General features: G+C 50.7%; 1 protein-coding gene across 2 annotated transcripts in view; it reads left to right on the top strand.

Moving 5' to 3' along the window:
• The window catches only part of MATN2 (matrilin 2), a 118,273-nt gene that overhangs the window by 81,063 nt on the left and 22,933 nt on the right, over positions 1 to 14,277 (top strand). For both annotated transcript variants that reach the window (XM_039255477.1, XM_039255476.1), the window contains exons 6-9: positions 3 to 125; positions 6,458 to 6,580; positions 10,222 to 10,344; positions 10,597 to 10,719. In XM_039255477.1, the coding sequence (XP_039111408.1) occupies positions 3 to 125; positions 6,458 to 6,580; positions 10,222 to 10,344; positions 10,597 to 10,719 (492 nt within the window). The remainder of the gene's footprint in view (positions 1 to 2; positions 126 to 6,457; positions 6,581 to 10,221; positions 10,345 to 10,596; positions 10,720 to 14,277) is intronic.

The raw sequence follows: 14,277 nt of genomic DNA, 5'->3' as shown, positions 1-14,277 counted from the left end.
AGAGATAGACTACTGTGCCTCGCCCAGTCACGGATGTCAGCACGAGTGTGTTAACACAGACGACTCCTATTCCTGCCGCTGCCTGAAAGGTTTTACCCTGAATCCAGATAAGAAAACCTGCAGACGTAAGTTGCACTGGATGTAGAAGGGCTTGTCTGATAAATGCTCTGCTAATTTCCCTTTTCCTTGCAAACCTTAAGCCAGCATACCTGGACTCAGCATTTGTGCTTACTGATACCATTGTGCCCTTTATTTTATTTTTTGTCTCTCCCAGTTCTGTGATGGAGACGATTTTTAGAGATTGAATGGACTGAGTCTGCCTATGGGATTCATTGAGCAAAGTGGAGGCCCAAACCGAAGCTCCAACCTATTGAGGACACACACCCTCCCTCCTCTTTAGCCCCACAACATGTATTTGGGACCTTGAGAGAGAAAAGCCTGAGCCCAGAGACGGGAGGCAAAAGGAATTAGTTTCTTCCAGTCCTATCAGATGAGAGACTTGCTGGCTGCTAAGAGGGGGAAATTGCTGCTCTATCCTCTTTGACATAAAGGAAGGAAAAAATAGGACTCTGGGGGCCTTCCCGCAGCCTTCAAGAAGTACATGGTGTCAGCAGGATGAAATTAATGATGTGCTGAGTGACTCAAATGCCTGTCAGCTGGCACATCGAGGGGGATCTAGAGCATGAGCCCCAAGTGGGATCTCTTTACACTGGACTGTTCCTGAGAAACCATTAGACAGGAAAGTCCGCAAGGATAGAGATTCTTCTCTGTTTCTCACTCTTGAATCCTCAACACCTCAAGGGCTTGGCACTAGAAAGTGCAACACAAGTCTTATTGAATGAATGATTGAATGAGTGAGTAAATGGATCTCTCTGAGATTTATCATCCTGGAGAAATTGCAACTCTTATTCGAATTATGCAATCTTGTTAGAAAACTGGCCCTTTTGGGGCACCTGGGTGGCTCCATCAGTTAAGTGTCTGACTTCGGCTCGGGTCACGATCTCGTAGCTCGTGAGTTCGAGCCCCACATCAGGCTGTAGGCTGCCAGCACAGAGCCCGCTTCAGATCCTCTGCCCCCTCTCTCTCTCTGCTCGCCCCCAACTCGTGCGTGTTCTCTCTTTCAAAAATAAATACACATTAAAAAATAATTAAGAAAGATGGTCTTTTTAAGGCATACAGGTTTGAACTTTTATAAAAAGTATTTCCATAATCAGTCCACACTTAGGCACGCTGAATTGTTTGTGTTTTCCTGGCAGTGTCATTTGCAGAACTTTCTGGAACCTCCATTTAGGGGTGTATTTTCTTATCCACTTCTTCACCACCTCTTCCTGGTGATATGTACAGCAGAGCTCTGCATCAAAGCGGGACTGAATTTTCAAAAGTTTGACCATGTACTTCTTCTGAAAAAGCACTGTGGGCTATGTAACTGAATCCAGACAAGCCCCATTCTGCTCCCAGCACATATGAACTTACCACCTCACTCTCATAAGTGTTTGACCTTGTCTGGTGGCAGATGGCTGCAGAGGCCACGTTATGAAACTGAGACTCTCTTACAAAAGGTAATCCCTACTGCCTAGCCTAGATGCAAACCCTGGAAACATTCAAGCATTAAATGGGAATTTTACCCGATGGCATCATTCAGCGCATGAAAACAATGAAGTGGAATATTTTCCATTAGACCACACATGCATCACTGTGGTGGAAAACCAACTTTCCTGGCCTGGCCCCGCCTCTCTGTGCTATTTACACCATTTTCTAGGTGTAAGTGTGTTAGTGGCTGACCACCACTGGGGAAAATCAGTCACAGGTGGACTCGTTTGTGGACCGAAAGCTTATGTGGGGAATAATTAGATCAGGTTGAACTCAGACACGCATGTGGTGGCAAGCTTCGTGTGTGTTCCTCATGGAGGAAAAGGGGAACAAGTGAGGCATGCGGCCATCAGTGCGGGGGAATTTGCTGGAAGTTCCTCATCTCTTACCAGTCATCAAGGATTCCCTCAACATCTGCCACTCCCTCACATCCTGCCAGGAGAGACACTTGACCTAAGAGAAGGGTCCAAGGCGGTGCACGCATGCATTGTTTTCAAGAGGGGAGGGAGGTGGAGATCAGAAGGGCCCGTGGAGAGGCCGTGACCTTTGGGAGCAGTTTGACCACCGCAGATGGGCCTGTTTGCAGGCCGTGGCCCGCTCCACAGCCCCTAATGCTCATTCATATATGTTGAGTGAGTGTAGCTCCATTTCCTCTTTAGCCAGGTGCCCTGCTTTTTCATCCAAGAAAAATGGAATTTGTGTCTAAATCCCGATTTCCTCATCAGCCCTTCTCCCAACATTCTGCCTCATCGTTACATTTTCCATTGTCTGCTGCACACCCAGCCCCAGGTTCCTGAGGTCAGCCTGGTCGAGCTGCTCCTGACTTCACGTTCGCGCTCGGTCGATTATGGCAGACAGCTGCTCACGGCAGTGAGCGCTCAGTGTCTCTCTGGAGCATTACGTGGAAGAGGGAAGCAAGAAATTAGACTTAAGTCTGGAGCTTGTTATTAGGAGTGTGAGGATCTCAAGAGCCTTATGGATCTCAAGCTCAGGGTACAGCCATTTACGTTTAATAGATGGTTGATGGATGTGGGCTATTTTCAAATCTAATAAGGCATCTATTTTTTGGAGGAATTTGATGTTATCCAATTAAGGGAGAAAACAAAGTTCAAGGCAGAATTCTGCTGAAGAAAGTCTCTTGGCCAAGATTTGTTCTTCCTCCTCATCTGGGCACAGTTTCTTGTTCTGGAAAGTACTGTCATCAATTTAAGGCATAAATTATTAAGGCAGTGGTGCAGAGCACAGACACCAGGACTGGCCTGGCTGTCAAGGTGGGGCCCGAGGGGGGAATCACACGTGGGTGTGACGTGTGCTGGGCTCCAAGATTGCTCACATGGGGCACCATAGCTGGTGTTCCCTGGAGCTAGAGGCCTCACTCTTTGAAGAGCCAGGATGGAGATGGGAGGGCTGGTCTTAGCAGTGTGACTCATACTGGCTGTGTGATCTTGAACAGGCTGCTTTCCTTCTCTGGACCTGGGTTTGCTAAACCAAAGGAACACGACATCCAGCTTTAACATTTTGTAGCCTAACCAATTTTTCTGAAATGTGCTAACTGTGCCACTCCATTGGCATTATAATTTACTGTCTAGGGTCACTAATCTTACATGTTTTGATGTCTCACCTTCTCAGTGAAGTTTCCAGCTTTTTATGAGCTGGCACGCATAAGCTCTGTTTATTTTTTTTTTTTTTATGTTTTATTTATTTCTGAGAGAGAGACAGCATGAGCAGGGGAAGGTCAGAGAGGGAGGGAGATACAAAATCTGAAGCAGGCTCCAGGCTCTGAGCTAGCTGTCAGCATAGAGCCCGATATGGGGCTCGAACCCATGAACTGTGAGATCATGACCTGAGCTGAAGTCAGATGCTTAACCGACTGAGCCACCCAGGCACCCCAAGCTCTGTTTAAAACTTGTTGTCTGTAGGGTAGCTGGGTGGCTCAGTCAGTTAAGCGTCCAACTGGGGCTCAGGTCATGATGTCATAGTTCATGGGTTCGATCCCTACATCGGACTCTGCTGTCAGATCCTCTGTCCCCCTCCTCTCTCTGCCCCTCCCCCCATGATTCTCCCCCTTTCTCTCAAAATAAATAAATAAACTTAAAAAAATAAAATAAAATTTGTTGTCTGACCGTTCTGCCAACTGACCTCTCATGGGGCTCACCAGACTCTCTAGGCTTCACCAGATAAAGCTACCAGCAAACCTGCCCATATATAACACCGCACAGGTAGCAAGGAGACCAAACCAGATACGGGGCACATTATAGGTACTCTGTAAATACTAATTAAGTAGCACACATATAAAGAAATGTAACTCAAGGGGCACCTGGGTGGCTCAGTCAGTTAAGTGTCCGACTTTGGCTCAGGTCATGATGTCATGGTTTGTGAGTTTGAGCCCCTCATTGGGCTCTGTGCTGACAGCTCAGAGCCTGGAGCCTGCTTCAGATTCTGTGTCTCCCTCTCTCTGCCCCTCCCCCACTCACCCTCTCTCTTTGTCAAAAATAAATAAAAACATAAAAAATTTTTTTAAATTATTGTAAAAGAAATGTAACTCAAGCATGTAAAGAAGGCAGAGATCTGCAGTTAGACCTTTGCCATAAGGAACCATTTGGAGTCAGTTTTGAATTGCTGCTTGCCAGATAGCTGAGAACATCTTTAAGAATCTAAATGTTTTTCAGTTTAGTTATTTTGTATGTAAATCTTTCTTAAAGACAATGCTGGCTTTTAAAAAATTGTGATAAAATATATATAACATAATAATGGCCATTCTAACCATTTTTTTTAAAATGCTTTTTGTTTATTTTTGAGAGAGAGTCAGTATGTGTGAGTGCAAGCTGGGGAGGGGCAGAGAGAGAGGGAGAGAGAATCCCTAGCAGGCTCCACACTGTCAGCACAGAGCCAAAGTGGGGCTCCATCTCACGAACTGTGAGATCGTGACCTGAGCCAAGATCAAGAACCGGACGCTTAACCAACTGAGCCACCCAGGTGCCCCTGACTATTCTAATACCCTTCAGTGGCATTAAGTACATTCACATTCTTATATAACCATCATCACCCTTAAACTCCGGAACTTTATCATCTCCCTGAACTGAAACTCTGTACCCATGAAATAACGACTCCCCAGGCCTGTCTCCACCCAGCTCTTAGCAACCACCATTCTATTTTCTGTCTCTCTACATTTGCCTGTTCTAGTTGCTTCGTGTAAGTGGAATCATACAATATTTGTCCTTTGGTGTCTTTCTTATTTCACTTAACATAATGTCTTCAGGCATCATCTATGATGTAACGTTTGTCAGAATTTCCTTCCTTTTTAAGGCTGAATTCAAGTCCCTCCTTTTGATTCTTTTGGGTAAATAGCCAGAGGTGGAATTTCTGGATCATATGGTAATTCTGTATCTGATTTTTTGAGGGAACTCTATACTATTTTCCATAGTGGCTGCTACCTTTTTACAACCGCGTTTACAGAAAGTAACTTCACCTTCCTTTGAGGGTGTAGCAAAAGGATTCCTGCAGACTCTCCACTGTGTGGCCCCAGACTGTAGCGCCCTTGGTACTCTGTGTCTCTTTCTGTTTTTCTTTTTTCTTTTTTTGTCTGCTTATATGTGGCCAGTGTTTTAATGACAGGCCCGTTTTCCTTCACTGAAGCCCCTTGTTTCGTGGCATTGTGTTCTGTCCCGCACAGGTCAGGTTGTTGATGAGTTCCTGGCTGATGAACTGAAACCACACACAGCTAACGATTTGCTGTCTCCCCTCATGCAGAAGGGATGACTTACAGAAAGTACCCAGGGGTCAATGACAGTTGTGGTGGCATCTCTTCTGCTAGGCCATTCCCTGAGTGGGGTGAGAATTCTCTCCGTGTACTCAGTCTGCATCCACTTCCGCTCAAACTCTGCACATGGAAAGTTCCACTCACCAGTCACCTGGGAGGGCACATCACAGACCCTTGAAGGGATGCTCACCAGGCTGGCTGAGATCAATCATGAATCATGCCTGTGGGGTCAGCGCACTAGTCCCAAGAAGACAGGGTCATGGTTGTTGGCAAGGCGACCAACAGCGTCTGCCACACCCCGACAAGAAAGAACAATGCAGTTAAGAAAAAGTGACGATTTCCTCCAACACCAGTCTCCTAAAGGCCCCCCACAAGCTCATTTTATTTCCTTTTACCATTCTCCGTCTCCCCCATAACCCGCTCTTTGTGGGGTCTTGTGGTTTTAGCATTTTCTGCCAGGAAATGAAATGCTAATTGGCTCCTGGTTATGATGCCGCTCCCACCGCTGGCAGAAACGTAGCCTGTATGGGGGTGAATGTCGCCATGGGACACACCTGTCACAACCTGGGCAGCAGCAGATGTGTCTTCTCCAGTTGCTTGATATGCAGGCTGTCGCAATCTCAGCCAGAGCGAGGCTGAGCATTTGGACCCTTCTCGATGGAAGTGCCATGTCCTGCCTCTCCTAGATAGTTGGCTATCTTACAGGAGGAGTTTTGTTTACTCTGCCTTGCGCTGTCCAATGTCATTGTCAGATATCATTGAAGACAGCGGTTCCCTACACGCTTTGAGCCCTAGTGATGAGGTTAACTAGAAGACAAGGCTAACTGGATTTTCCCAGCTTTTCCATCTTTCTTGGGAAGGGATGGGCTGGGAATTGCGGTCCTCAACCTCTTTCACCAGCTTTTGGCCATCCTGGGGGCCAAAGACCCATGCTGGAGACTCTAGGCTTCAGATCCGGGCTCGCCTTCAAACCAGCTCCCTGCGAGCAGCAGCCGTCTTCTCTGTCCGCAATGGCACCTTATTCACTGACTGTTTGCTTCTGAAGGCTGACCTCAGCCCTGGGAGAAGCCCAGAGCCTGCAGGAGGGTCTTCTGTCTCTCTCCTCAGGAATCAACTATTGTGCACTGCACAAACCGGGCTGTGAGCATGAATGCATCAACACGGAGGAAGGCTACTACTGCCGCTGCCGCCGGGGCTATAGTCTGGACCCGAACGGCAAGACCTGCAGCCGTGAGTGTGCCGCAGCGGGGGTTCCCAGGGGAGGGCGCGCTTCACATGCAGGCTCACTTCTGAAGCTGCTGGGTTTCCTGTGAGCTTGACAGTCCAACAGGCTTCACCTGCCTCACCTCAGTTTCATCATCCATAAAATGGGACTATTTATGCCACCTACCTCATAGGTTTGTTTGTGGGGATTAAAAGAATCCATACATATAAAACACTTAGAAAAGTGCTGCTGAATATTAATAGGCACTCAATAAATATTGGCTAATGTTATTATTTGCTCTTGAGAGCACTGATTAAGTCAGACCCACCGGAATCTAAATCCAAGCTCCACCACATACTAGATGTGTGGCCCTAGATGTGTTTGCTGAGCTTTGATTTCCCCATCTGTTTTATTTATCTATTTATTTATTTATTTTTTTTTTAAAATTTTAAATGTTTTTATTTATTTCTGAGAGAGAGAAAGAGACAGCATGAGCAGGGGAGGGGCAGAGAGAGAGGGAGACACAGAATCTGAAGCAGGCTCCAGGCTCTGAGCTGTCAGCACAGAGCCTGTCGCAGGGCTGGAACCCACAAACCGTGAGCCAAAGTCAGACACTTAACGGACTAAGCCACCCAAGTGCCTCTATCTATCTATCTATCTATCTATCTATCTATCTATCTATCTATCATCATGGGCTTTTTAATGCTTATTTATTTATCTTGAGAGAGAGCACTAGTGCAGGAGAGGGGCAAAGAGAGAGGGAGAGAGAGAGAATTCTAAGTAGGCTCCACATGTCAGTGCAGAACCCAGCGTGGGGCTCAAACACATGAACCGCGTGATCGTGACCTGAGCCGAAACCAAGAGTCGGATGCTTAACCGACTGAGCCACCCAGGTACCCCAATCTGCTAGAGTTTTTTTTTTTAATTTTTTAAATGTTTTTTATTTATTTTTGAGAGTCAGAGAGAGACAGCGCAAACAGGGGAGGGTCAGAGAGAGAAAGTGACACAGAATCTGAAGGAGGCTCCAGGCTCTGAGCTAGCTGTCAGCACAGAGCCCGACGTGGGGCTCGAACCCATGACCGGTCATGACCTGAGCCACCCAGGTGCCCCGGTCTGCTAGAGTTTTTAAGGGGAATAATCAGGACCAGTTTAGGCCCTTAGCCTGTGCCTGGGCCAAGGAAAGCACAATGGAAGATAACCGTTCATTATTCCCACGGAGCCTGGGAGAGTGACCAGTGAGACTCTGGCCTGGGACAAGAGGCCAGAAGAGACAGACTCCAGAAAGTACGTGGGCTACCACAGTACTGATCTGAGGCTGACACTGGGAAATGTGGGGCTTTCTGTTAAGCCTTTCTTTACTGTCTTGTGTAAGAGGCACAACAAACCCCCATTCGGTGATGTAAATGCACGGAAACTCGCAGGCTTTGCCAGCTGGCCAGTTCTGTCCTGTTTTATGAGGCACAGTCTCCACTGGTCCAGGCCAGCGGGGGTGGGGGCACATGAGCCCTGTGGTCGATGCCTGGGACCCTGGTCTGGGAGAGGGGCTCCGTGACATGGCCAGCACAGAAGGGGCCCTTTGTGTGTGTGGCTTTCCACACGGCAGGCTGCACATCTGCTCCAGCTTTGGGGACAGAGATAGATTGTGAATGAGAACAGTGCAGCTGTTCAGTATTTGGGCCTCAAACTGCCAGAAGGGGAAGTTTCACAGATGAAGTATTAGGGACAGAGCGGTCCTCAGGAAAACTGGTATCCCTTTAGTCGTTAGAGGGAACAAAGTGCCTCGATTAGGCTTTCTAAGGACTGATTCCAGAGGTCAAGGAACATTTGAACTAGACAGTTGGGGGCTGCTATGCGTTTGTCTCTGGAAGTCCCTGAGGTCTTATGAGAAGCGAGTGGGGAGCGGGAGATGTTCCATTCCACAAGGACACACCCTGGTAAAGATGGGTCTGGGTACATTCTGCCTTCTCTCAGGGGCCTGGGGTCTGCCAGCTGACAGCCCTGGGAAGCATCCCAGGACAGGCTGGGCATGATCTGATGGAGCCGACATAGAGCCCCAGGGGCTGTGGCCTCTCCTCCCTCCCAGCATGCCTTGGGGGAGCCCAGAAGAGCTCAGAGGAGGGACCAGAGTGATTAGACCATACTTTCTCCCTGGGATCTAATAAGAAAGACCACTTGGGGGCCTCTGGGTGGCTCAGTCGGTTCAGCATCGGACTCTTGGTTTTGGCTCAGGTCATGATCTCATGGTTCGTGGGTTCAAGCCCCGCATCAGGCTCTGCGCTGACAGTGTGGAGCCTGCTTGGGATCCTCTCTCTCCCTCTCTCTCTCCGCACCTCCCCTGCTCTCTCACTCTCTCAAAATAAATAAACATTTTTTAAAAAGACCACCTTGTCAGCTATAAACCAAACCATCTCTTCCTAGGAATTTGCAGAGAAGGCCATGGTATCCTGTTCCGCTTAAGTACTCAGGGAGCCCCAGGCCATAATGACAGCAAGCCCTTAGGAGGTGCACACTCTGTGAGCACTTTCCAGGCACTCACTCACTTAATCTTCACCATAGCCTTTTGTGGCATCTACATTCTTATCCCTACTTAAAGACAGGGAAACTGTGGCACAAAAAGATTAAGTCACACTTTCCCAGAATCACAAGTTTTGCAGTAGGCACATCCACTGATGGAATGTTCCAGAAGGCTCTAGCCCCAGGCCCTTCAGGAGTCAAAGAGGCCTCCTTGAGGGCCCTACACAAGGTCTTTAGTGTCTCCCCGGTCCCTGTCTGTGCTTTTTCTCCATCAAGGAAATCTGGGAGGCAGCCTGCAGGGCTGTCTGTGGGAGCCGTTCGCCACAGCTGTGCATTCACTATCCCTCAGTGCGCGAGGCCCAGGGGCCAGCTGCACCGCGCGCGGTGCCAGGGTCGGCCACACATGCAGGCTGTGGCTTTGGTTTGTTTCTGGAATCTGGGTGTCTTGGGGCTGGGGGATAAAAACACTTTTTCCGTGTCATTTTCAGAGAAAAATGAAACTATAGAATGAGTTCTTTCCCAGCAATACTTAATAAGCATACAGTCGGTGATTACTGTGTGCCAGATTACAGTTCTGAGGGCCTTACGTGCATCAACTCCTCTCCTTTTCACCACATTCCTCTAAGAGAGCAACCATTGTCATGCCCATTTCTCAAGGCGGGAAACGGCGGCCCAGAGGCCAAGGTTCAAGGAAGTGGTTGGTGCAGGTGGGATTTGAGCCCAGCTGCTTTGACACCACAGCCCTCACTCTTAAGCACCGCTTGTCAGCTGTGTGGCTTTGGGCGAACAGCTTGGCTTTCCTGAGCCTCGCTTTCCTCCCCGAGGGCTCACGGCTGCCCTTAGCCTTGAGGACTGCAGATCACCGTGGTGCCAAGGCCCTGGCACAGAGTGCTGCTGGCATTCACACCAACGCAGGAGTCGTGTGCGCTTTACTCCTTCGACCCAGAAATGAGAAGAGAAACAAACAAACAAGTCTGATTTTCCGGAGACAGTTGCACGTGGTTGCACACGTCTTTCTAGCACTGCTCTCTGTGATGCCCGTGAAGTAAAAGGCCTCCGTGAGGGGGGGCAGGAGGGGGGTCTGTGTTAATGCCCTGTGGCTGGTGAGTGTTGTCCCCTCAGGCTACTCTGTTTCCCCGTGTGACAACTGCAGGCATGGATCACTGCGCGGAGCAGGACCACGGCTGTGAGCAACTATGTCTGAACACTGAGGAGTCCTTTGTCTGCCAGTGCTCGGAAGGCTTCCTCATCAATGAGGACCTCAAGACCTGTTCCAGTGAGTCCCCTTCTTTGCTTCTCTTACACAGAAAAGGTTCACAACAGAAGTGGAGAATCTGAGCGTTGCGGAGGAGGGCACCTCGAGGTCCTCTCCTTCTCTGCTCTGGGGAGACCGTGGCAAGGTCCTCTGGGGACCACATGTCTTTGTGGAGTGAAGGGGGGCGGATAAGCAAGACTGTGGTCACTGGATTCCCCTGGCCGGTAAGTTCGGAGCTTACTGACGACCTCACCTGGCTGTCTGGTTTTGCAGGGGCGGATTACTGCTTGCTGAGCAACCATGGTTGCGAATACACCTGCATCAACACGGACACATCCTTTGCCTGTCAGTGTCCGGAGGGACACGTGCTCCGCAGTGACGGGAAGACCTGTGCCAGTGAGTGCTCTGGGTCCAGTGACCAGCGGGACTTGGCGCGGGTGGTCTGTGGGTGAAGCGTGCTGCCAGGCTGGGCTTCCTGGGCCCGCTAGGCGTGGCTTAGAGGCCACTCTCGCTGGTTCGAGCCCCGGTGCTGCTCCCCCTGCCCCGGAACTTCCTTGCCCTGCCCTCCAACACGGCTTTTCCCTACTTCTGTGATGTGCCTCGGACAGAGCCCTACTTCTTGGGCTCCCTCTCCTCTACCACAATCTGGCAGAAAGTGGCCTGCGACGCACAATCACGACAGTCCCATGGACCCCTTGTTCAGGGCTGACTTCGTGCCGGGCACTGTGCTGAGCACACGGAACCCCGAGTTCCAGCAGCACTGTGGGTTCCCCAGCTTGTGGTGAAACTGCAGCTCGGGTTAAGGAAGGAGCCCGAGGCCACCCCTATTGGAGTGGTGGGTTCACAATACGGTCTGTGTGACTCCAGAGCCAGTTCTGGGAGAAGGGGGGCTCCCGGGATACCCTCCCAGCCCCATCCTCATAACCTGGCAGCGGATGGAGAAGTTGGGGGTGATGTTTCCTGGGTACGTGTTTCCTTGCAGCTGGCCCCAACTCCTGCTCCAGTAATTAAAAAAAAAAAAAAAAAAAGCCCCTGGACCTCCCTCTCTCCTCACTCAGCAATGTGGTGCTTTCTGCCCTCCAATCCAAGTGGACTAAAGTAAAATTTAAAAAATAGTCATTTTGACAGAAGGGTTCAGCAATGGAGGAGAAGGCCTATTCTTTTCCTTCCCCATCGTGCTGGTCTTTCCAGCCGCAGGGCTGACTTCCCTGACTACTGATACAATTGTGGCCACGACCGGATGTGGCCACCTTGTTCTCTTGTCCATTCGCATGGGCAGGTGAACTGATGCATAGCAGGGTGCGCCCCTCCACGCCGACTGTGAGAAAATGTTTCCCTAGTTTGAGACAGATGCTTGAGTCTCAGCAAATGGATTACCCATGTGTGGCTAGCTTGTGGCTGCCAGCCAGCCAGCTGCCTTCAGGGCCGCTGCCACAGCCAGCACACGGAGGGTGTGGGCATCGGGGTGCAGAAGGAGGGTGGGTGCGTGGAATTGTGCCTACATTGGACTGCACGCCAGAGCCAGCTGCAGTGGGTTTTTTTATTGGTTTGCTTTAATTTTCCATCATCGTAGATTACCCATGCCCTTCCTTTGTCCCCTCTGCTCACTGTGATCATCACGGGCTCATGATAAACTGGCAGCAGGACTTCTAAGAAATTCTCACAGCCCTTCCCAACAAACACCGTCCCTTTGCCTTACGATCGCACGACCCCTTTTCCCTCCTCACCCAGGTCCACATCTGAGTCATGCCACTGACACTTTTCAATGTTGCACATTTTCCCATTTAGGTGGAGTGTAGTCAGAAGTCAGTTTCGCTGGGTACATATTTCTGTATGGTGGTGACTGTGTGAAAACTTGTGAGATGATCCTATGGGTGAGAATTATCCTTTGGGAACGGTGGTACCTAAGAGGCGGTGGTACCAGCAGCTGATCCTTAGGCATTGAGCTGTTCCCCTAATTGAAGGCTGTGTCTGCGCCGGGATGATTCAGCCTGGCTGCCCAGGGCTGTAATAATGGGCTCTGTTTTCAGTGTGGCCATAGTTGACTCAGGCCTATGTTTCCCAGCTCTGTGCCAGATGACAAAGAGCCTGATGACATGACTCCAACTTTTTGGAAAAGCCTGCTGGGCTGTGGGGGTTGGGGGGCCTGCTGGGGACCAGCCAGGCCTGGCTCAGTGTTTAAGGGTATCCTTCGTCCTTCAGAAAGGCAGCCTCCACTTAGAGCCTTGATAGCAGATGGACTAAAGAACCGAGAGCAGAGCCAGGGTCCAAGGGCCCTGGAACTACGTGGGCATTGTTACCCCCACACCCCTCCAGGCACCTTGGGCTCTCTGGCCTCTGAGATGAAACTCATCCTTCCTTCATCCTGAACTTGACCTCCAAGCTATGATTGCCTAGATCCTCCCTAGGAGCCTTTCTTTCCTTGAGAGGTTGATGCACAGACTAGGGGGTCAGGTGGGGTGAATGGGGGAATGGGGTAGTCTCTTCTATGAGGTGCAGCTGAGAGACACCCCCCCCCCTGCCCTGCCCAAGCCCCCTGGCTCCTGGTGATTTCCCTGTGGTGGACCATTGGCAAGGGCATCCCAGCATCAGGCAAGGCCACAGTCTGGATGTGCACGGAGCATCCAGCCCACTGGCCTGCCAGCTTCCTGTGGACTGAGACTCTGGGTCTTCTTTGCAGTCCGAGTTCCCAGGCCTGGCCCACAGGAGATACTCAACAAAGTTCACTGAGTGGGAGAGTGAATGGTCAGAGACCACCTGTCTTTTTATCCTGTGGCACCTGGCCCAGGGTCCACTCCTGGCTCAGCAACCTTCAGTGGCTCACCCCTGTCTCCCAAAATAAATCTCCAGTTGGCGATATCAGAGAGCCCCTTCCCCCATCTCTCATGCCCCGCCCCAGGCCTTCCCTGATGCCTCCAGTTCTTCAAGAGGGTGAGTCCCATGGTTCTCTGAGCAGCTGCTACACCCCCGGCTGCCCTGTCCCCACATAGCACAGCCGTCCTATCCCGCTGTCGCTGGTGGAAACCAGCCAGTTCCTCCACGCGGAACTTCCTGCCACCAGGCCCCACCAGGCTCCTCCTCTGCATCCCTGCCAGCACCGCTGGAGCCTCTCCACGGCCCCGTCCTGCCCAGGCCTCGCCCTGTGGCACGGGACTCTTGGCACACACCTGAGAACTAATGTGGCAGAGTAGAAGGGATACTCAACGCAGGAGCCCAGAGGCTCGGTTGGAATCTTGTTGCTTCCACCCTGGGCAAGAGAGTTGACCCTTTCTGGATCTCATTGCTCAACTATCAGCTCAGAATGATTTCTGCTTCTCTGTCACGTCGCCAAGTGGCACAAGGAGAGACAAAAATGGAAGTACTTTGGGAACTTGTAAATTGCCATGAACCCCTAAGGTACCCTTGCTGTGGTCTCACCTCCCACGGTTACTCTGCCCCGTACTGAGGACAAGGCTGAGGCAGCGCCTTGCCTTGCGGCCTGGAGAGCTGCCCCCCAGGGCTGGGCCTGCCTCAGTTGGAGGGGTCCTCGAGGTGGGCCACTCTGGGGGAGGTCAGACTCAGGAGCCCCAGGGCTGCCCGAGGGCGGCCCTTCCTTCCTCGTGGCACGGGGAGGGTACTGACGGGGATCTGGGCCATAAGCTACAGAGCACTGGGAATTCTAGTCCAGCCACCACAGGCAGGTCTGTGGAGGCCTTGGCAGGACCTGATGCCCCCCCACCTCTAGCTTGACTCTGAAGGGAAGCAGCCCCGAGCAAGGTAAATGGAGTGTTGTAATCTGCTCAGGCTGCCATAGCAAAATACCATGGGTTGGTATTTTCTTAAAGTTCGGGAGGCTGGAAGTCCAAGATCAAGGTGCCAGCATGGTCAGGTTCTGGTCAGAACCCTCTTCTTGGCTTACAGATGGCCGTCTTCTTGCTGTGTCTTCACATGGTGGTGAGTGAGGAGAGAATAAGC

The sequence above is a fragment of the Hyaena hyaena genome, unplaced genomic scaffold (assembly GCF_003009895.1).
Source record: "Hyaena hyaena isolate Hyena2069 unplaced genomic scaffold, ASM300989v1 scaffold_533, whole genome shotgun sequence".
Lineage (NCBI taxonomy): Eukaryota > Metazoa > Chordata > Mammalia > Carnivora > Hyaenidae > Hyaena > Hyaena hyaena.
Note: the sequence above shows the minus strand (reverse complement) of the source record. Positions and strands in the feature narration are given on the sequence as shown.